Source organism: Zerene cesonia, unplaced genomic scaffold (genome assembly GCF_012273895.1).
Source record: "Zerene cesonia ecotype Mississippi unplaced genomic scaffold, Zerene_cesonia_1.1 Zces_u001, whole genome shotgun sequence".
Taxonomy (NCBI): domain Eukaryota; kingdom Metazoa; phylum Arthropoda; class Insecta; order Lepidoptera; family Pieridae; genus Zerene; species Zerene cesonia.
In genome coordinates this window covers 2,491,283-2,513,665 of record NW_024045131.1, presented here as the reverse complement: position 1 = coordinate 2,513,665, position 22,383 = coordinate 2,491,283, and the positions used below count along the sequence as shown (strand labels likewise).

Sequence of the window (22,383 nt, the reverse complement as noted above, 5' to 3'; positions counted from 1 at the left end):
GATTCGAAATTCAAATGTAATATTTTTTTATAATTAAGTGTAACAGTATTTATGGCCAGACTAAGTATATTATATTATTAAAAAGCAATGATGGCTCAGTGGTGAGAACCTCGGACTACAAAATCGATAATTCGGAGTTCGAGACCGGGCGAGCGTGCAGGAAATAAATTGATTTTTCAATGATATCTGCCAACCCGCACTTGGCCAGCGTGGTGGATTATGATGATGATGATGAAATATATATATTTTTTTCCAGATTCCAGAAAATATCACGTTTTAGCGAATAGTACACAAGAAGTACAATATTGTCCGGTGACTCAGTAAGTTAAATGAGATGTTTTATTTTTTCACCTGAAAATTAATTTTAAGTATTGTAATTAAAGCTTGAGTGCTTTTATATACCAGAAGATGGACGTGATGTGGTAGCAAGCTATTGTGTTTCGTACTGTATATTAAACAAATGTCTGTAAAATTGTAAAAGCTGTTAGATTGTTATGCTGACAGCATTTTTTTTTATTTTATAAACGCTCATTAGCAATTGTACATCGATACATTAACATGAGATGATACAAAAAATGATATATATATATGTCATAATGTACAATCAATAAAAAATTAGCACAGCATGCACAATACAAATTATTTCATAAAAAAAAATATTAATAATATAACAGTAATTAGTACATAAAATTCAGTAAAAGAAGTGTAAATTTAACATGATCCATAAATATAGGTAAATTCATGACATTCTTAGAACTTATGACTAGAATAAAAATTAGTTGGTAGTAGTTAGTAGTTGGTAGTAGATAATTATATAGTAATATTTACTTGCAACGTTATTTTTCATTTTGTTTTAAGCCTCTAATACAATTATATCGCAGTTATGTGTTACACCTCGAATTAATTTCCCTATATTGTTGTCACATTTCAATATCGGAAAAATTTACAATATTTAGGCCTCTAAAACGAATATATTTAAAACAGGTTCATAGGACAACTGCTCCGTCTCCTGCTATGTAACAACGAAAGGTTTGCGGCGCACATACAGTGCCACGTGAAGGAGCTGGTCGGCAAGGAAATGTCGCCAGCTCTATATCCGATACTGTTCGATCAGATCAAAGCGATCGTGGATAAGTTCTTCGATCAGCAGCAGCAGGTAATTAGGGCCATCCATTGGTTACGTCACACGAACTTTTGCTCCCCCCCCCCCCCCCCCTCACTGTCACATACTGTCACCCTTAAAGAACCGCCTTCCCCTAGATGTGACGTCACAGGTTTCCAATTTTAAGCGAGTATTTTGAAAAAGACTTAGCAAAAACAGCTTGTTTTGATTGTTAGATCCAGTTCGTTAAATTATAAATGTCGAATCGTAGTTCATATTTGAAATCTTATCATGTGACGTCACAGAGTTTTTAGCCACCTCCTGCTTGTCACACCACCCGCCCTTTACGTTTGACGTTATTTATGAAGCCCTATACCAATGACTTCTAAAAAGGGGGGAACCCCCTACTTACTTCAGAATATCGGTTGATAAAGTATTCGAATAGATTTGACTTCCTTTGAGAGTGTGCTAAATATAATTCGTTGTTTTTTTTCATTCAGGTGATGTTAACGGAAATGAATACGCAATTCGTGGAGCACACTATATTTATAATGAAGAGTATATTGGATAATAACAACACGAACAAGGGGGTCGGCCAGCCGGAGCATCTGAGCAGCACGTCCATAGAGGGACTCATGTTGGCTATCGTGAGGTGTGCATTCATCTATTATTAGTCAGTTCTCAAACTATGTCTGTGCCAAATTTCATCGGAATCGGTTCAGTAGTTTTGATGCGAAAGAGATCAAAACGGGCAGTGTTATTTTCGAGTTGGTTTATTCGTAACTTCTGGTGGTCATCCCTTGTTGATTTTCGAAAGGATTTTATTTTATCTATATTTTTATTAACACAAAAATAAATACTTCATGTTGTATTTAAACAATACAATTAAAAGATCTTGTGTTTTTTTCATAATTCCTTCCACAATACTTTAAAAAGATCCATATAATTTAATTTCTTTATCGTCTTAAATTTGACTATATATATTTTTTTTTATAGATACGTCCGTCACCTGGACATGACCGTGCTGTCTGTGCACATAAAGACCAAGTTGTGTCAAGTCGTCGAAGCCATGATGCGGCGGAGGGACGACTTGTCGTTTAGACAGGTGAGTTTCGGAATGTTCTAGAATGTTCTCGAATGTTCTCCAGTGTTCTACTTCTGGAATCTTGTTTAGGAATAAATTGACTTATATTGTACTGCTGGAAGTAGAAGTGAATATTGATCTTTATTCTTTTACTAGCTGCGCCCCGCGGTTTCACCCGTGCACCTCCATATCCCGTAGGAATATCAGGATAAAAATTGCCTCTATGTTATTCCTGTTGTCCAGCTGTCTACGTACCAAATTTCATTGCAATCGGTTCAGTGGTTTTTGTGTGAAAGAGCAACAAACACACACATACATCCTTACAAAGTTTCGCGTTTATAATATTAGTAGGATTAGTAGGATAGGAAGTAGTAGGATGCTGGGTTATGCAGATAGTTTTTAATGGCATGTCCTCGAATGTTCTAGAATAAATGTTATACTGCTGGAAGTTTATGAGGGTGGTTGTTAAAGTGAATGTTTATCTTTGTGATCTTATACTGACGTATGCAAATATGTAATAGCGCATATGAATCTTTTTATTGAGTTACTATGTCAGCGAGATCACGGAGTGCAATTAATTTAAATAACACAGTTTACAATGATAAATAACAAATCATTTAAAAATGTTTAAATACTGATGGATATTCTTTTTTTGAGAACTTGTTTACTATTGGTCAATAAAGTAAAATGAATGACATACGTTCCTTTACACACGTACACGTACACGTACAAAAAATTTTATAATAGTATGTAGTAATATCGTTCAAACAGGAAATGAAATTTCGCAACAAGATGGTGGAGTACGTAACGGACTGGGTTTTGGGGACCAGCCACCAGATCGCGCCACCGCTGAGGGCGGACGCTTCTTCTATAACCAGGTGACTAAGTTAAAGCAATTAAGATAACATAATACAAATATATATAAAAGTAAATTGATTCTTAGATCTTTGTTTCTTTTCTTCTCTTCTTAAATTAAAATGAGATATAAAGAGATCGAAATGTACCTAGTCAATTTTTTTATATTTATTTTCCTGTGTTTTCTATATATCTAATATTTATGTACTCAGAATTTTTTGCAAATGTAGCCGAACTAGGATAGAGCTGTATTCAGCTCGCTATCTCCCCTGAATTACATTCGATTGCATTTCTTCATTACTAGGACAATAGTTTCAGAATGCAGCCTTTTAAGGAGACACATTAACTACTTGAACTTATTGCGATAAAAAAAGTGACCTTGTAACCTTCAATTAAATAGTCCCCACAACAAATGCAAGATACGAACGCGTTTCTAACGGTGCATCCATTTTGAACGCGTTCAGTGTTTATTACAGGCCTCAGTAGTTGCGGGGTGACATACTTGTCATATTGTTAAGTTCCTAACCTACAAAGAATGGTCCTACCTGAACGCATTTATGATCGTACATTAAAAGTACTACTGAAGTCTCTTAAAGCCTAATGGTGTTAGAGAAACGTCACCTTACCGTTCTAGTTTGATGACTAGCATCAAACTAGTCATTTGTATAAGTTAGGTTTACGTTTGAATAATCCTATATTCTACATTAGTTAATTCAGTTTATTACATGAGAATACGTATATGTAGACATTTAAGAAAAATGGTCGTCCGCACATAGTTGTTTTAGAGGAAGATTTTCATTAACTTGGTTATTCCAATAGTGATTGATCGTTAACTATATCAGTTCCGCATCAAAAACAACAAATACATTCCCCATCTATAAAAAGTCGAGAACCGAACGCGTTTGTTTGTATAAGCGCGTTCGGTGTACATAACCGGCCGTGAGACCCTCGCCCGTTGACAGGCATGTGATGTGTCCCAGAGAGCTGGACCAGGCGTGCATGGAGGCTGTGGCGGCGCTGCTCAAGGGCCTGCCGCTGCAGCCCGAGGAGTCCGATCGCGGCGACCTCATGGAGGCCAAGAGCCAGCTGTTCCTCAAGTTAGTGCTTGTGGGTTATGGGTGTTTCTTTACACCTTTGTCTTACCCCCGTAAGCAGGGATATGGTCAGAACAAGCTATTGTTTCAGTTAGTGCTTGTGGGTTATGGGGGGTGGGATACAGAGGTCAGAACCACCTATTGCTAAAGTTAGTGCTTGTGGGTTATGGGGGGTGGGATATAGGGGTCAGAACCACCTGTTGCTATAGTTAGTGCTTGTGGGTTATGGGGGGTGGGATAGAGGCACTCTGGTGCTAGAGGATGCAGGGATATGGGGGCCAGAATGTACTGATGCTAAAGTAAGTGTTAGGGAATTAATACATGTGTGGTGCACGCAGCGTAAAACGAGAATGCATCTTTGAACGTTACTTGTATCTCCGTTAATATATCTACACTAACTAATGTTATAAAGAGGATTTTTTTTTTGTATGCTTGTAACGTTTTTACGCAAAAACCACTGGACCGATTTCACCTCATTCACCATTGGAAAGCTGCAACTTCACTCGACTGGCATAGGCTATATATGTACCACGGGCGAAGCCAGGCCAAAGGCCAAACAGCCATAGTATATACGTATAGAAAACACCCACAGTAATTAAATTCACCCGCGTTTATTTAAATCACACGTTTATAAGCGGAGAAACGTGCGCAAATGATTCAGAGCCAACGTGAATCCACATAACGCTAACACGCGCGTGACTGCGTTGACACGTAACAACGCGGCGTGGTGCGTGCCAGTGTGATAATCTCTATAGGGCTCCAGGGTACATGTGGAAACATCTGGTAGTTAGGGTATCATGAGAACTTAGTTGTAAATTATAGTATTAATGAGGTGGATCTTCTCATCTTCTCTTTTATCACTATTCCTACTGAAGTTAGCTAATTCATTTGTACAATCTTTGAAAATTTTCGCTAGATAGGTTGCTCGCTCTAACTAAATAAAATAAAATACTATTTTTTCCGCATTTTAAATGTAAATTGTAGCAATACCGTCTATGTAAACTTCTAGGTACTTCACGTTATTCATGAATCTTCTAAACGATTGTAACGAAGTTGAGATAACCGAGGGTCCGGGCCGATTGGAGACACTGAGGAAAGCTACCATACAGGCCATGTCGAATCTGCTCAGCGCTAACATAGATTCGGGATTGATGCACAGTATTGGTAAGTTGGGATATTTGTGACCAACAAACAAACATATCTTCCTCTTTCTTAATGTATAACAAAAAAAAAAGTTAAGTAACTGATAGTGAGGTACTGAATTGGATGGGTGTGACCACTCATTTTGGAATTGCTCTTTAGCTATATTTGTGTCGCGAGTCCGACTCGCACATGGCCGATTTTTTTACTATAATGAAAAAATGAGGCATTTAATGCTAAGTGACATTGGAGTGGGTGGCTAAAATTACAAACACAATTAGTAAAATGATTATGAATACATTTGGATAACTATAACCAATTTCTGCATTATGCTGTATAATTGATTGATTGATATCATGCAATCTCTACTAATCTTATAAATACTTATCTGTGTACTTAATAAGCTTTGCTAAGCTAAGCTTAAAACAGTGAAGGAAAACCGTCGTGTCCAAGAATCAAAAAGTTTGACGACATTTGACATCTGCCAACCAGCACTTGGCCAGCGTAGTGGATTATGGTCTGAATCCTCATAGGAGGCCTGTGTCCCAGCAATAGGAACATATATGGGCTGATGATGATGATGAAACTAACTGTTATATATATTTACAGGATTTTGAAAAGGACTGGATTTGGAGCTGGAAGAGGCATTTAAACTCTGAGACGTCCAAGTGTGTCTATAATTATTTTCATTGTTCAATAAATTTTCAGACCTAGGCTACCATCGTGACCTTCAAACTCGAGCGGCCTTCATGGAGGTATTAACCAAAATACTCCAGCAGGGTACTGAGTTCGATACCCTGGCTGAAACGGTTCTGGCGGATAGATTCGAGCAATTAGTGCAATTGGTTACTATGATATCTGATAAGGTGGGTACTAGCTATAGTACTAGGTTTCTTTCTATCTATACTAATAACATAATTATTATTTATAAGAAACTAAGCCTTCAAATTGCTAGAACTAGATCAAATTTAAATTGGACCCCATAGTAGGAACAAGATTTCAATTAAAAAAATTTTTTGTTTGTATGTTTCAATTCGCTGATCTCAGGAACTACTGGTTCCATGAAAAATTCTTTCACCTATTTACATATGTATAGAAGTTTTCTCTTTTCCCTTTAAACAAAATAAACAACTTGATTAAAAATATCTTACTAATTGCGTACCCTTCCATAAATCTTTATGTGGCAATATATAAGTGGTGCATCGAATAAAGTGCCACATGGTTAGATGACGCGTCACCTAAAAGCAGCTACATTTGCAGGGTGAGCTGCCAATAGCCATGGCTCTGGCGAGCGTAGTGAGCACATCGCAAATGGACGAGCTGGCGAGGGTGTTCGTCACACTGTTTGACGCTAAGCACCTCTTGGCACCGTTGCTGTGGAACATATTTTACAGAGAAGTTGAGGTGAGGAAAGGTTGATTAAATTCGTTCAGATATTATAATTATTTCTTATTATTATAGACTACTAGCTGCACTCCGCAGTTTCACCTGCGTAAGTCCGTATCCCGTAGGAATATCGGGATAAAAAGTTGCCTATATGTTATTCCAGTTGTACAGCTGTCTACGTACCAAATTTCATTGCAATCGGTTCAGTAGTTTTTGCGTGAAAAACAAAATACTATCGCTTTTATAAAAAGTGAGATAGACTAATATTATAGAGAGAAAGAATTTGTATTTTTGTTCGTTTGTTTGTTTGTAATAGACAAACTTAAAAAAAAACCAATGGACCGATTTAAAAAATTCTTTCACCATTAGAAAGCTGCAACTTCACTGAGTGACATAGGCTATATATGTACCACGGACGAAGCCGGTGCGAACAATTAGTTATAGATATAGATATAGTACAACTGTAATTTCTATCCTCGTATTCAATCTTCGACTAAACTTCTATCCTAAATGTATCCCAGGTGTCGGATTGTATGCAAACTCTCTTCCGCGGCAACTCCCTTGGCAGCAAGATAATGGCCTACTGCTTCAAGATATACGGACATACATACTTGCAAAATCTTCTGGAGCCCATAATTAACTCACTTCTGGAACAACCCGAGTTGAGTTTTGAAGTCGATCCAGCTAGGTAAGGATATTTCTTAAAAATTAACTTCTCAGGATCAACTACCGTCCCAAACCTCTACCCAGGGTATAAAACAACAAACGTACAAAGTGCAAACTGTCTTTGAAATTTTCCATGTATTTCTGTTGTATTTAAACAAAACATGGTTAAAAATTTTGATTTTTTCTTTTCAAAAACTTAGTAAAGATGTGTGTGTGAAGTGAAAGGAGGTTATATTTTTGAATTATTTTATTTTCAAACGCAGTTCCTCCAATAAATAGCAACATAGACGACTCGTTAAACTGTCTCTAATATATAGAAATTAAAGACTTTATAACGGATTTTTAACGCGATTTATTCATTATGTTGTTTACCCGACGTTTCGAACACTTTACAGCGAGCGTGGTCACGGGGAGACTGAAAGTCTTTAATTTCTAAATGTATAATACTCGCGTAAAATCAAACAAGAAAATACTATGTCTCTGATATATTTATTTATTGACGTGACAACGTCTTAAATTAGGTTGCGGTTCGGAGGCACTCATGAAAAAGTGTAACGCCCGGTAACGTTACGATGAGTCACCGAACTATGATCGGTCCGCCGCGCGCGCAGCACTAGAGAATTAGGCGCATTGAATCGGCGCATGCATATGTCTCTGTCTCTGTCTTTCTCGAGCGTTCTTGGCGTAATATTCATATCAATAAATATTCAACCGAGAAAAAGACGTTGTCACGTAAAATCTTCGCCCGTAAAACCGACTTCACAGGCAATCACTTTTTTATTTTAAACACTTTATTGTGCTGTCAACGCAGCAGAAATAAATACAATAAAACTTAAGCCAACACATACAGCACTGAAGGCGGCCTTATCACTTACAAGTGATCTCTTCCAGGCAACCAACCGAATTTTAGTTTCAAACGCAGTTTTTTCCAATAAATAACAAAAAAGACGAGTCGTTTAACTATCTATGATATATTAATTCATGTTTCAGACTGGATCCGAGCGAAGATATTGAAGTGAACCGCGCGAACCTCATAGAACTGACGAAGGAGGTCTTCGAGCGCATCGTGACTTGCGCCGATATGTTCCCGCCGCAACTGAGGAGCATGTGCCACTGTTTGTACCAGGTATATCATCATCGTCATCATCATCATCATCAACAGTTTCACAATCATCATCATCATTACCACCATCATCATCATCATCACCACCATCTTCATCATCACCATCATCAACAGTTTCCTCATCATCATCATCACCATTTTCATCGTCTCAGTAATTATCTATTCCTAATTATCTATCATAGCTATCACAGCTTTTATAATCATCATCATCGTCGTCGTCGTCGTCATCATCATCATCATCATCATCATCCTCTTCATAGTTATAAAACTGATTAAAAAGGTTAAACAAAAACCATACGAAAGTTATGAAGTGACGAAGACAAAAAAAAGGAAAACAAATACAGTTGAATTGAAAACCTACTCATTTTTTGAAATCAATAAAATCAATAATTAATATTTATTTTATAAAACAGGTACTAAACAAGAGGTTCGCTCAATTCCCGCACACAAGCGTGGGCGCCGTGGGCACGGTGCTGTTCCTGCGATTTATTAATCCGGCTATAGGTGAGAAGCTGTTCCCTAGCTTTCCGCCCGCGACTTCGCCCGCCTGGTCGAAGAAAATTAAGAGTTGTCATGTAACATGCAACATTTTTAATATAGCGCCATCTATCGGTACTTATGAATTTCGTAGTAATTCAGATGCGCATTATAATGGATCGTCCCAGCGGAATGACATGTCCCTCCATGATAAAAGTAGCCTGTCTAATCTATCTTCCAGATAGCTTTAAACCGTTCTGTAGCAATGTGAAAGTCGAACAAACAAACAAAGTAGCATACTTTCTCATTTATTATTTCCTTAGGATTAATTATTCATTCAAAACTTTATTTCAAACTGAGTATACAAAGTTTGACCTAAATCGTGGCGTTGATCCTTCGAGCCTAACGAGCCTAAAGGCTCGAAGGATCAAAACCAAATAAAGGTCTATTAAAAATATTTAAAATCACGCCTTTGAAGCTGCCGATCCGGATATTTTAATTAATATAGTTTTGTGTATTTTATAATGATATGTGTATAAGGCATTTGTAATATTTCAGTGTCACCCCAAGAAATGGGCATAGTGAACCGGCCGATACCGTCGCAGATCAAACGCGGCCTCATGCTGATGTCCAAGATACTGCAGAACATCGCCAACCACGTGGAGTTCTCCAAGGAGCAGCACATGCTGCCCTTCAATGACTTCCTGCGGGCGCACTTCGAGACTGGAAGGAAGTGAGTACTGAGTGTCACTTCATTTCATTAACTGGGACACAGGCTTCCTAAGAGGGTTTAGGCCATAATACACCACGCTGGCCAAGTGCGGGTTGGCAGATGTCGCATGTCGTCGAACTTTAGATTCTTGGACATGCCGGTTTCCTCGAGATGTTTTCCTTCACTGTTTTAAGCCGTAGTGATGTTATCCACATGTGCAGATAAATTCAAAAATAAATTTATTTCCTGCACGCTCACCCGGTCTCGAACCCCGACTTATTGACTTTGAATTCCGAGGTTCTGACCACTGCTTTATAAGTAGTTTAATAGAAGTTATTTTAGATGCTTCTATAAGAATGCTAGGTAAATGAATAGAGACAAATAAAGTGACTTTGGTTTATGTCTATGTGACTATGTAGAGATGATGACATAACACATGTAGCAGGAATAGACTGGAAAAATATGGGCAAGGACAGAGAGTTAGAGAAAAAGATGGAGGAGTCTTTTACCCAAATAGAGGTCAAAATCTCATAAGTTATTTTAATACTAATTATACTTATGAGGAACCTTTGTAAAATTTAAACAACTTTTTACTAACAACACTGGATTCTAAATCATAAGCGTGATTTTCAAAGTTATTGATCTTATAATATTTTAATTTATAAGAAAGACACATGATCGCTAAGGCGCAATCACGAGTGGCCGAGAGGCTAGGCGTTGCTGCGGTTCAGCATCAAAGACGCGGGTTCGAATTAGTGATGTATAAAGTATTTGAACGCTATAAAACTAAAAATTAAATTATATGAATTTTTTAAAAGTTTATACGAATAAAAATCTTCATTAAAGATTTACATTAAAATTGCAGGTTTTTCATCCAAATAGCATCGGACTGTGAGAGCGTGGAGCAAGCGGCGCACAGCCTGTCCTTCATCAGCGATGCGAACGTACTGGCCCTGCACCGGTTGCTGTGGACCCATCAAGAGCGGATTGGCGACTATTTGTCCAGCAGCAGAGACCACAAAGCCGTTGGGAGACGGCCGTTTGATAAGGTCTCCAACTCAGACATGTATCTATTTAATATAAAAATGAATTCCTGTTAACCTCGGTCACGCTATCACGCGTGAAGGGCTGGACAGATTTCAAAAATAAAAAAATTTCTTCTCTTTGTAGAAAGTGTTAGTGTCAGTTATTTAGTGCTAGTACTTAATAAATGAGAGAAAGATTTCGCTAAAGGAATTCTAGTACATGAATTTTTGTATTCATTTGTAGATGGCAACGCTGCTCGCTTATTTGGGACCTCCGGAACACAAACCAGTGGAATCGTAAGTAGCCAAGAAAATCTATCTACTCGTATATATAAAAGTATATTCGTTAAAAATAATAAATAGTCTTAAAAGGATCTCAGCTCGTTGTTCGTTAATTATGCGATTTATTTCATTTATCACCTGTTGCCCGCGGCTTTGCTTGCGTGGTCAAAGGATATTACAGTTTTAATATTATGTCATATTTTTTTAGCGATTTATTGGAATGTATTGCGGATTAATAACGGAGTGATTCATAAGCGTACTACAATGCACTTTTCCATGGGAATGATATGGTCTTACTGCGGTAAAAAGAAGTCACTCTCTAGCTGGTGGTAGTTTTTATGTTTTTGGAAGGGAAACGAGCAGGCGCTTTTCCTGATGCAGAATAAATCTACCGCCCATTGAGCTACTTCCATTCCCAAAAAATATGCCATAAAAACTGGCCGTTGCGACGTGATCGGAGGACAAACAAACAAGCACACTTTTGCATTTCTAATACACATACAGACCATTTCTTATCTAAAATGTTTAAACATAGTGAATTTCTCTTTCTTCCACAGCACATCAAGTCTTCTCTTCTCTTCCTACGCTCGCTGGTCGTCCATAGACATGAGCTCGACGAACTTCGAAGAGTTCATAGTGAAACATAACATGCACCAAAAAGAAGAGTTTAAGAGTATAAAGAGTTTGAACATCTTCTACCAGGCGGGGACCAGCAAGCTCGCGAATCCGGTGTTTTATTTCATCTCTAGGAGATACAAGTGAGTTTTTCTATCTACTAATTGTAATAAAGGCTTGTTATGTATTCATTTTTTTATTCTTAGGGTTCTTAGCGCAGATAACTTAATGGTTATTATGGGTATAGTAGACTAGCTGCGCCCCGCGGTTTCACCTGCGTAAGTCCGTATACCGTAGGAATATCGGAATGAAAAGTTGCCTATATGATATTCCAGTTGTCCAGCTGTCTACGTACCAAATTTCATTGCAATCGGTTCAGTTGTTTTTGCGTGAAAGAGTAACAAACACACACGCATCCTTACAAACTTTCGCATTTATAATATTAGTAGGTTTAGTAGGATGGCATTCCATAAAGGATTAAAAACCATCACTCAAACAGTTAGCAGTTATATATATTCTATAGATTGAAACCTTAACAATGCAGTTTCACATGGCTTTGATTGACTGATATCTGTTTATTTGGACACAAGCACTTAGCACAATGACGTATAAAAAGGCGGCCTTATCGCTTTGGCGTTGCATAAGTTTTAAATGAACCAAACATTTATTGACCTAGACTTATTTATAGGCACGTTTGTAATATCAATTTTCCTATATTACACCATTTGGTTCTCGTGCTTGGGTGTACTTTCTCTTCTATATATTACCTTAAATTAATAATAATTTTAAAAGGTTATTTAAACTTGGCTATATATGGCTAATGCCTTTTTTGTACATTAAGTCTTCGGGATGTAACCTAAATCATACTACGAACGACGTTTTTAATTACGTTACAATTGTATATATATGTGGAAACTTATAATAATTGGCCTTATTATCTTTTTTTTTCAATAATGCTACGATTATGTTTACAGCTGTAAGTTTTTTTAATGAAATAAATAAATAATTTTAGGTGTATGTACAAATTTCTCCCTCCACACACTTCAACCTCATATCGTCCAAGGACTATAGTATAATGTCTTATATTTTTCACAGGATCGGCGAAGTGAACGCTGATCTGCTGATCTACCACGTGATACTGACCCTGAAGCCGTTCTGCCAGCAGCCCTTCGAGCTGATCATAGACTTCACGCACACCAACTCAGATAATAGGTTTAGGTATATGTGCATTTGTTGGTTAGGAAACGGGCAAAGTGTGTCTGTCTGTCCGTTTGTGTCTGGTGGTCTTTGGACCTTTTTGGTAGGGGAAAACAAGAGATATGCGAAATGTTTGTTAATTAAACTCTAACACAAAGATTTATTTATACAACTAGACTTCTTCTAGCACTTTTAAATGGGCGAATTGATGGTTTTACGATTGTTCCAATGATAGCCTGTGGAGAATTTGAAGGTTTATTTTATGATTATTGGGTTTTGAAATAGATATCTAAAACCAGAAATAAAAAAAAAATAGTTCACCAAGTGTACACCAAGAGAAGCAGATTCTTCAATTCTTGGTTAAAGCTTACCTATTCTATAAACTATTAATATCAATGTGTCGTGTAATATGTCATGAGACTTACATTTAAAACACACTAGCTGCGCCCCGCGGTTTCACCCGCATAAGTCCGTATCCCGTAGGAGTATCGGGAGAAAAAGTTGCCAGTTATACTAGTTGTCCAGCTATGTACATACCAAATTTCATTGCAACCGGTTCAGTAGTTTTTGCGTGAAAGAGCAACAAACACACACACATCCTCACAAACTGTCGCATTTATAATACTAGCTGCGCCCCGCGGTTTCACCCGCGTAAGTCCGTATCCCGTAGGAATATCGGGATAAAAAGCAGCCTTTATGTTCCAGTTGTCCAGCCATTTACTTACCAAATTTCATATAAGTAGGATAGATTTTAATATTTGTAGGATAGGATAGGATCAGTAGGACGTAGGATAGTAGGATGAAGATATAGTCAATCAGGGTAATTGTAAACAAACCTCAATAAACTCGTTAACTATGTTAAGAAAACCTTTAGTTTTTCCAATGACAATACCCCTACCAAGAAACCATCAGAACAAGAAGTCTTAACAACTCCCTTTATCTTACAGGACGGACTTTCTACAAAAATGGTTTACAGTGCTCCCCGAAGTTGCGTACACGAACATACAGGCGTGCTATATATATAACTGCAATAGCTGGGTGAGGGAGTATACCAAGTTCCATGAGACCATTTTGGCTCCGTTACGGGTGAGTTTATTGGTTTGGTCGTTGAATGCGTAGGAAATGGTAGATTGTATGAAAATTTCAATACTAGCGGGATAATGAGTAAGATTTGTTGATAGCGTGCTGCTGAGTTTTGTACGTTGAGTGGGGGAGCCGGATACCCGTTTCCTTTTCCTCACCCTTCCCAGTCCGTCTCTCTTTCCTGTCATATATCCTTTCCATATCCCCCCTAAAAGAGGACAGTGCATACACTATTTCTACGTATATTAATAGGGCGGTCGTGAATTCTAATAAAACATAAACCATTTAAAACATACAGAATTGACCCCAAAAATTAAAAGAAATTTCACCACATTCCAGGGTAATAGGAAACTAATATTCATCGACAACCACGCTCGTCTATGTGATTATATAGAGCCAGAGCAGCAGAAACTGCCAGGTGCGACACTAGCCTTGGAAGAAGACCTCAAAGTGTTCAATAATGCACTAAAACTGTCCCACAAAGACACCAAAGTGGCCATCAAGGTGAGTTCTACTTGACAATTAAGTTAAAGGTCGCCTGGTAGATATGGCTTCTAGCCATAAGGCCGTTTGTGCATTCGATTGAAGTTTTCTTTATTATGATATCCGTTTTGTATTTTTGTTATTATTTACTGCTTTGTACTGGATTTGATTATAGGAAGTTATTTTTTATTGAAATTCGACATATATTTACAAAAAAAGTCACTCTTGGTGGGAGGGGGGGAATGTATATATGTATGCTTAGATCTTAAAGATGAGATTACTTTAATATATAGAGTAGGTTCATTCAAGATGAAGGTTTATATGTGTAACATCTATTAAGATATTCCAAATTTAACGCGTGCGAAGTCGCGGGCAAAAGCTAGTTTTGTATGAACAGTATTATAATAGTGTTTCTATATTCAGGTGGGACCTACAGCCTTGCAAATAACATCCGTGGAAAAGACTAAAGTCCTAGGATTTCCGGTGCTTCTGAATGACGTATATTACGCGTCGGAAATAGATGAGGTACGCAATTGTATGTTACTCGACTTTTGATATATTGGTTTGGGTGATTTTTTCATAGATCTGCATGTAAGGTATACCTTTTCGGCTTAATTTATGAGTGTCGAAATTGAATTACTCTGGTATTCATTGGTATTTATCACGATTTCACAACTTAGTTAAAAGCAAAGTAGCTTCCCACGCTGTTAAACCACTCCGATTCTAACGCGTGCGAAGCCACGGGCAAAAGTTTTCTCAGATTTGTGTTATTTTAACAAAAAATCCCTTTCAGTTCACGTAATTAAATTTGAAATTCGAATTTGAATTTTTTCATGTCCTATTCAATAAACCATAGATAATTAATGCTATAAACAGGTGTCGATTTCGCAGGTGTGTCTAGTCGATGACAATCAGTTCTCGTTGTCTATTGTGAACGAGGCGACTCCGCTAAGCTTTATACACAACGACTGCGATAATATTGTCCAGAGCATAATACATATACGCAATAGGTGGGAGCTGAGCCAGCCGGTGAGTGAAATACTAGACTATACTAATTGCTAGAACAATTTTAAACCAAATGTCTTATAGAGTAGAAAAAAATGGATCACTAGGCGGGATTCGAACCCGTCTCTTTTTGCCGTAGCAATATAAAATAGCATAGCCTCAGCCGTCGAAATCACGCCTCAGCGATGGAATTTCCTCTATTCGTGATCAATTTTTTTCTATACATTTAAAAATGTCTCAATTATATAGCATTTGAATGCTATAAAACTAAAAATTACAGCAGTTTAAGAAATTTTGTACAGAGTTAGTATATTGGACCTTGTTTATTGAGGAAGTCTATAGACTATGTACCACGGGCGAAGCCGGAACAAATCGCTAGTGATAATGTAAAATTCCAGCAAGACTCCGTAACAGTCCACCAAAAGATACGACCCAAAGACGTCCCGGGGACCCTCCTCAACATGGCGCTGCTCAACCTGGGCTCCTGCGACCCGAACCTACGTACCGCGGCATATAACCAGCTCTGCGCTCTGACGGCCACCTTCCATCTGAAGATCGAGGGCCAGCTGTTGGAGACTTCAGGTATCGTTCTGCATAGAAGCGTAAATGATGAGAAATTTCGCCAAATTTGACAATGCAGGGCACTTATACTTGAGGGAAAATAGATTGAAAAAGACTATTACGGGCTTATTTATCTATTTTATTTATTTGTTTACTCTTCAACACATAAAGTTACAACGAAGCATACTTAGGAAAATGATAAAACCTGGCGTGAAACCGGCCTAGTGCGAGACAAACTCGCGCACTGAAGTTTTCCGCACAAACATACATATCAGTAAAAGTTATGGTATAGTTGTAAAGGCTCTTGACAGACACACACACGGACGGACGGTCGGATCCTTTAAGTGTTTTTTTCGTCTGAGATACTGAACCCTAAAAATCATTATAACGTGGAAATAGCAATACAATAAATTAGGGCCTGAACCCTCACAAGAGGCTCGTGTCCCTTCAATGATGATGATGATGATGATGATGATGATGATGAATAACATTTATTTACAGGTCTCTGCATTCCGTCGAATAACACGATATTTATCAAATCCGTGAGCGAAAAGCTAGCGCACAACGAGCCACATCTAACGTTAGAATTCCTTGAAGAGTGTATACAGGTAAATAGAAAATATCATATAATACCACCCTGTTTGTTTGTCCTTCTATCACGTCGCAAACGAGCGGTTTTACGGTATGAGTTTTGTGTCTAGGGATAGGTAGGAGGCTAGAGAGTGAGATAGGCTTCTCTTACAACGCCTATCAGGCAAATGTTATATAGAAAGTCCCATGTGAACTCGACTGATGTGGATATGTTCCAGACTCTTCGAGCCGCACCTAACACGGATGAGGCCAAGATGGTCTGTGTATTTACACGGGGGATACTAGTCGATGACTGACATAGTCAGTATTGACTCTAAAGCCCCTAAATAAAATAGAAAAAAACTCAAAATCACTGCGAAATTAATAACACTGCTGGAACTTTTTATCTTTTACGACTACGCGGGCAAATGTAACCCATGTACAGAATAATATATAAGAACATATAATAAGTATAAGAGTATGTTTGTGCTTAAAAGTGACGTTGTTATCGGAAATCTTTTCATTCTATTAACACTTAAAGGTCTATTTATTTTTTTTATCGTAGAGGTCCGATAACATGTAACATGGGCGAAGTCGTCTTATTTTGTTTTCGTGAATTTGCGAGATAATCTTAAAACGATATGTGGAACCTTTTGTAGTTCTTGAGTTTTTCTCTAATCTGTATCCGTTTTTTATTCTTTTGGTTGTCTGGTATAGATAGCTGTGTAGCAATAAGGCTGTTTGTTGTGGTTTCTGTACAGACTCTTTAGTGTATATTGTTTACTTTTGTATAAGATTTGCTTTTTTATTCTTTGTACAATGAATCATTTTGAATAAATGAATAAATCTTCTAGGGTTTCCGAGGATCTACAATAGAGTTGAAGCATTTGTGCCTCGAATACATGACTCCATGGCTCGCTAACTTGGTGAAGTAAGTATTACTAATCTAAAATCACACTGTAATATTATAAATGGATGTTTGTTTGGATGTTTGTCCGTTGATCACCCTGGAACTATGGAACGCATTTTGATGAAACTTGGGTGATAGAATATTCTTTATTCCGATTAAATGCTCACTTGGAATAAAACATGAACCTTGATATCCGGGCGGAGCCGTGATAAGCGATTAGTTATAATATAAAAATTTAACATTTCATATTTTTGTGTATATTTGTAATGTTTTCGCACAAGAACTATAGCACCTATTTATAAATTCCCGTTTTTGACTTATTTGCACTGCACCTATTTGGTTTGGCACCCTTGTAAAAGGTCACTTGGGTGCCAAACCAAATAGGTGCAGGCAATATCACAAATAGATGCAGGAAATATCACAAATAGATGCAGGCATTATCACAAATAAATGCAGGCTATATCACTTGGTTTCTAGAAAATAATTATAATTTATGGCATACAGGTTTTGTGAAATTCATAATTCAGATTTTAAAACAAATCACAGATTCGTCAAGCCGACAGAGGAGTCGAGGCGCCAGAAGCAAGTCGCGCAAATTTTGGAAAAATTGATAGAACTAACGATAGAAGAGACCGAAATGTATCCGTCAGTGCAAGCGAAGATCTGGGGTTCCATTGGCCACGTGCCTGAACTCATTGATATGGTGCTGGATAGCTTCATACAGAGGAGCGTGGACTCAGGTCAGTTGGGCGCGTCTGTAATGACATTTATATGCACCTGTAATGACAGTAATGTAATGTGTTTTATATGTACAGTTTAGTGTAGTTTTAGTGTATTTAGGAGATAAAAAGACTTAGTTATTCCTATACTTCGTGTAGTTCATGTAAGTAGTAAGAAAACCCTCATAGGAGGAATGTGTCCCAGCAGTGGGAACATATATGGGCTGATGATGATGATGATGTAAGTAGTATGTAGTTTATATAAGTTGTAAATATCATTAGAGTATGTTATCAAGTTAAAAAGTATTATAAATGCTTATTAACCGACGATCCAATAAACGAAGAAATTATAGATTTGACCGTTTTTTTTTGTTTTGTTACTTGATAACTCCTCGGGGTTTCAACTGTTTGATTATTATGTGTAGTTGATAGTAAATTGTGGGACCAAATCCCAATTTAGAATCTGAAAAAAGAGGGCCTCAGGTATGTTGGCGAATTAATTTGTTTAAAATAAATATTGAGAAAAATAGACTCATCTTAGTCCAAAAAAATTTACTAGCTACACGTTCCGGCTCCACCCGGGTAGTCATCATCATCATCATCATCATCATCATCATCATCATCATCATCATCATCATCATCATCATCATCATCATCATATAAACCATCCCTCTTTAAATTTGCTTAAAATGCACATCGTGTACAAATTTGATTAAAATCGATTGAGTAGTTTAGAGAAGTACCGTAGACAAACAATGTGACAAATTATTTTTTTATATATTACAATAAGATTTTTATATCAAAGCAACATTAACATATGAAATATTTATTTCAGGTCTCGGCTCGCCGATGATAGAAATAATGGCGGACACCGCGGTTGCGTTGGCATCGGCTAATGTACAACTCGTTTCGAAAAAAGTTATCGGCAGGATGTGTAGAGTGAGTATCTTAGTAACTTATTATTTAGAAATTGAAATACTTTTTTAACTGACGCGATTTATTCATTATATTATTTACACGACGTTTCGAACACTTTACAGCGGGCGTGGTCACGGGGAGACTGACACAGTCTATATATAATGTAAAATACACGCGTAAAATCAAACACAAATAATACCATCTTATTATTGTCGGATAACAATTATGTTTTTTTATTCCGTTGGATGAATAATTTTCATTTAAGACACAGATGTCGCTTTTCACGACTTGTCAAAACTCGTTTAGCTGTCGAATCAATTAGAAACTGCGCATTCGTACGTTGTTTATTCAACGTTCGACCCAACTACCCTCACTTTATTTTCTTGTGTTTGATTTTATGCGAGTGTTATACATTTAGAAACGTGATGTATTCATTAGATTATTAACCCATAGGAGTCTTCCCGTGACTACGTAAATCGCGTTTATAATCCGTTAAAAAGTTTTTAATTTCTATACCCTCACTCTGTTAATAGTCCTTGTGACTGGCTGCGATTTGTTATCAAGTGTCTACATCACGAGTTGTGTAGAATCGCAATATATTCTGATAAGAACTAATGTTAAACACATCCCCCTTTTGATTTATAACAATATATAATTTAATTTTTAAAAATAAACACATTTTTTTGTTTGTTATTTTTTATTTATGTTTTCTTCTGTTCGTTTTCATTCAGGCGTTATCGAAACTGCCGAATAATATACTGGGGCCAATCACCCCCGCTACTGTGAGTTTGCTTTTATTTTTATTTTTTTTTTTTTTTGTTATATATTACACTTTATTTTTTTTAACAAATCGCAATAAGATAAATGGAACGTGTTTTAATTTTTTTTTTCTTTGTCTCCTCTCTCCTTTCTTCTTACCTAACATTTATTTTCTTGTTACTTAACATTGTTACATTTAATGTCTGAAAAACCTCAACCTTATTGAAATTATTCATTTGACTACTGGCTTTGATTGAAAAAAAAAATGGAATCGTGTTTTGCAGGAAACGCGCGAAATTATTAAATACGCTTTAATATTGTATGGAATATTTAAAAATATCTATATTCAAAATGTTTTCATGTGTTCCTCAGGTTGTTGATAAAACTTGTCATTCGCCCACCGCTATGCTGGAGCAGCACATGATGTGGGATGACATCGCGATACTTGCCCGATACTTGGTAAGGGATATGTTTAGATACTAGCTGCGCACCGCGGTTTCACCCGCGTAGGTCCGCATCCCGTAGGAATATCGGGATAAAAAGGTGTCTATATGTTATTTCAGTTGTACAGCTGTCTACGTAACAAATTTCATTGCAATCGGTTCTGTAGTTTTTGTGTGAAAGAGCAAAAAACACACACATCCTTACAAACTTTTGCAATTATAATATTAGTAGGATTTCAATGCTATAAAACTAAAAATAAAGCTATGCAATAGCTTAAAAACGAACCCATATCACTTATAACTATTCCATCATCCGCAGCTAATGCTCTCGTTCAACAACTGCCTCGACGTGGCCCGCCACCTGCCCTACCTGTTCCACACGGTCACGTTCCTCGTGTGCTCCGGCACGGTGTCCATGCGGGCCGCGACCCACGGGCTGGTGATCAACATCATACACTCGCTGTGCACTTGCAACTCGCCAACGTTCTCTGGTCAGTGTGGGGGAAAATGGGGAAAAAGTTCTCCGGAAGTGAGGTTTTTTTGGTGAGAGTGGTGGGAGCAGGGTGGTGTGTGCGTCTTTGGGTTTGCGTGGATTTGTGTGTGTTAGATGTGGAACTCAAACATTTATTTATTGAATTCGATTTTTTTATAGAAGCACTTGAATCGTCATAACAAAACTTTAACATTTACCACTTCTTTTGTTGAGGAACTGCTTCTTATGTAACGCCACTATGCTATTATTTTTTTATGTATTGTCTATAACTATCTAGATTTGTCCGAGATAAATCATCCGTACCTAGAATTCAATCGATTTTAAAGTAAAGAAAACTAGAAAACACCATTATGTTGTTTTTTTTTTTATTTTTGTTATTTCATATAATGTGGGCGAAGATGCTGGATGCTCTCAGGCTTTCAGTTATTAACGTTACATACTTTAGTTTCTAGCATATTTCAACACATAAAATTGGGTAAATTAAACAAGGTTTATACTACTACTTCGTAAAAAAAATTACTTATACATTTAAATTGTAACATACGTTGAAAAACTACGTTGTCACTTTGATTTCTGTACGATTATTTCTCACAACTCAATAATAATAATAATAATATGATTTCAGAGGAAACCCAGCGCGTCCTAATGTTATCGCTGGACGAGTTCGCGCTGCCGAAGTTCTACCAAATGTTCGGCATCTCGAAAGTGAAGTCGGCCGCAGTTACCGCCTTCAGAAGTCCATACCACAGACACACGGGTGATTGGTGAGTTAATCTACCTGATTGTAAGGTTTCATAAAATAAGAAATTAACATTTATAATGTACCAGCTGTTGTGCGCAGCTTCGTCCGCGCGGTTTTTATAAATATTCATGGTACAAACTTTCATCGTCTATTTTATCCCCTTAGGGGTAGAATTTATCAAAATCCTTTCTTAGCAAATGCTTACATCGTAACATCTAGCTGCACGCCAAATTTCAGTACGATCCGTCCAGGGGTTCGGGCTGTGCGTTGATAGATCACTATGTCAGTCAGTCACCTGTGAGTTATATATAATATTTCGATCTTATTTCATCTTTCAGTTTTCCTGCTGTTGTTTTCTGAAAAATGTTCAAAAAATAAGATACTTACATTGTCTCATACTATACACAACCATATTCACAATTGCATATTAAAAAGTCAAAAAGTGTTCGATGGGCGTTGTGGAGAAAACATAAAAAGATTCATTCAAATTACCACCTTATTTCGTGCGAGTAACGTCCAAAGTCTATTGTATCTGCTCAACAAAAAATCTCTGTCTAATAGACGCGAAGGCAGAGTTTTGTTTCGTAGAATTTATCAACGTGATTCTTAGTCTATTGTATGGCAATGCATCATGTCATTTTTATTTCCTTCTTCATTCATCTCTTTGTACACATCTATTTATTAAAAATGTTTCATTTAAATGTAAAGTCAAGTAGACGCTCCTCCCGGCTTCGCCCTAACATTAAGATTCCTGTTTTATCCCAAGGGAGCATTTAATCGGGTTGAAAAGTATCCTATCACCTAAATCAGCTAATAACCTGTCTGTATACCAAATTTCATCAAAATCCATTCAGTAGTTTCAGCGAGATTAACGGACAAACATCCAAACAAACAAACTTTCACATATCTTATCCCTTTAAACGAGCAATTCTTGTATAT

At 37.2% G+C, this 22,383-nt stretch overlaps 1 protein-coding gene across 6 annotated transcripts in view; it reads left to right on the top strand.

Annotated features, from left to right (window-relative positions):
* The window catches only part of LOC119838123 (neurofibromin), a 56,957-nt gene that overhangs the window by 17,006 nt on the left and 17,568 nt on the right, over positions 1–22,383 (top strand). For 2 of the 6 annotated variants that reach the window (XM_038363948.1, XM_038363952.1), the window contains exons 20-49: positions 257–320; positions 985–1,156; positions 1,603–1,754; positions 2,099–2,207; positions 2,958–3,064; positions 4,004–4,138; positions 5,145–5,299; positions 5,984–6,141; positions 6,536–6,679; positions 7,183–7,349; positions 8,318–8,453; positions 8,864–8,954; positions 9,486–9,660; positions 10,505–10,688; positions 10,909–10,961; positions 11,504–11,704; positions 12,657–12,779; positions 13,706–13,844; positions 14,181–14,345; positions 14,748–14,849; positions 15,216–15,353; positions 15,728–15,911; positions 16,392–16,498; positions 17,315–17,391; positions 17,917–18,110; positions 18,925–19,028; positions 19,739–19,789; positions 20,139–20,225; positions 20,529–20,700; positions 21,328–21,466. In XM_038363948.1, the coding sequence (XP_038219876.1) occupies positions 257–320; positions 985–1,156; positions 1,603–1,754; positions 2,099–2,207; positions 2,958–3,064; positions 4,004–4,138; positions 5,145–5,299; positions 5,984–6,141; positions 6,536–6,679; positions 7,183–7,349; positions 8,318–8,453; positions 8,864–8,954; positions 9,486–9,660; positions 10,505–10,688; positions 10,909–10,961; positions 11,504–11,704; positions 12,657–12,779; positions 13,706–13,844; positions 14,181–14,345; positions 14,748–14,849; positions 15,216–15,353; positions 15,728–15,911; positions 16,392–16,498; positions 17,315–17,391; positions 17,917–18,110; positions 18,925–19,028; positions 19,739–19,789; positions 20,139–20,225; positions 20,529–20,700; positions 21,328–21,466 (3,985 nt within the window). The remainder of the gene's footprint in view (positions 1–256; positions 321–984; positions 1,157–1,602; positions 1,755–2,098; positions 2,208–2,957; positions 3,065–4,003; positions 4,139–5,144; positions 5,300–5,983; positions 6,142–6,535; positions 6,680–7,182; positions 7,350–8,317; positions 8,454–8,863; positions 8,955–9,485; positions 9,661–10,504; positions 10,689–10,908; positions 10,962–11,503; positions 11,705–12,656; positions 12,780–13,705; positions 13,845–14,180; positions 14,346–14,747; positions 14,850–15,215; positions 15,354–15,727; positions 15,912–16,391; positions 16,499–17,314; positions 17,392–17,916; positions 18,111–18,924; positions 19,029–19,738; positions 19,790–20,138; positions 20,226–20,528; positions 20,701–21,327; positions 21,467–22,383) is intronic. The other 4 variants (XM_038363950.1, XM_038363949.1, XM_038363953.1 and 1 more) reach the window with 4 other exon arrangements.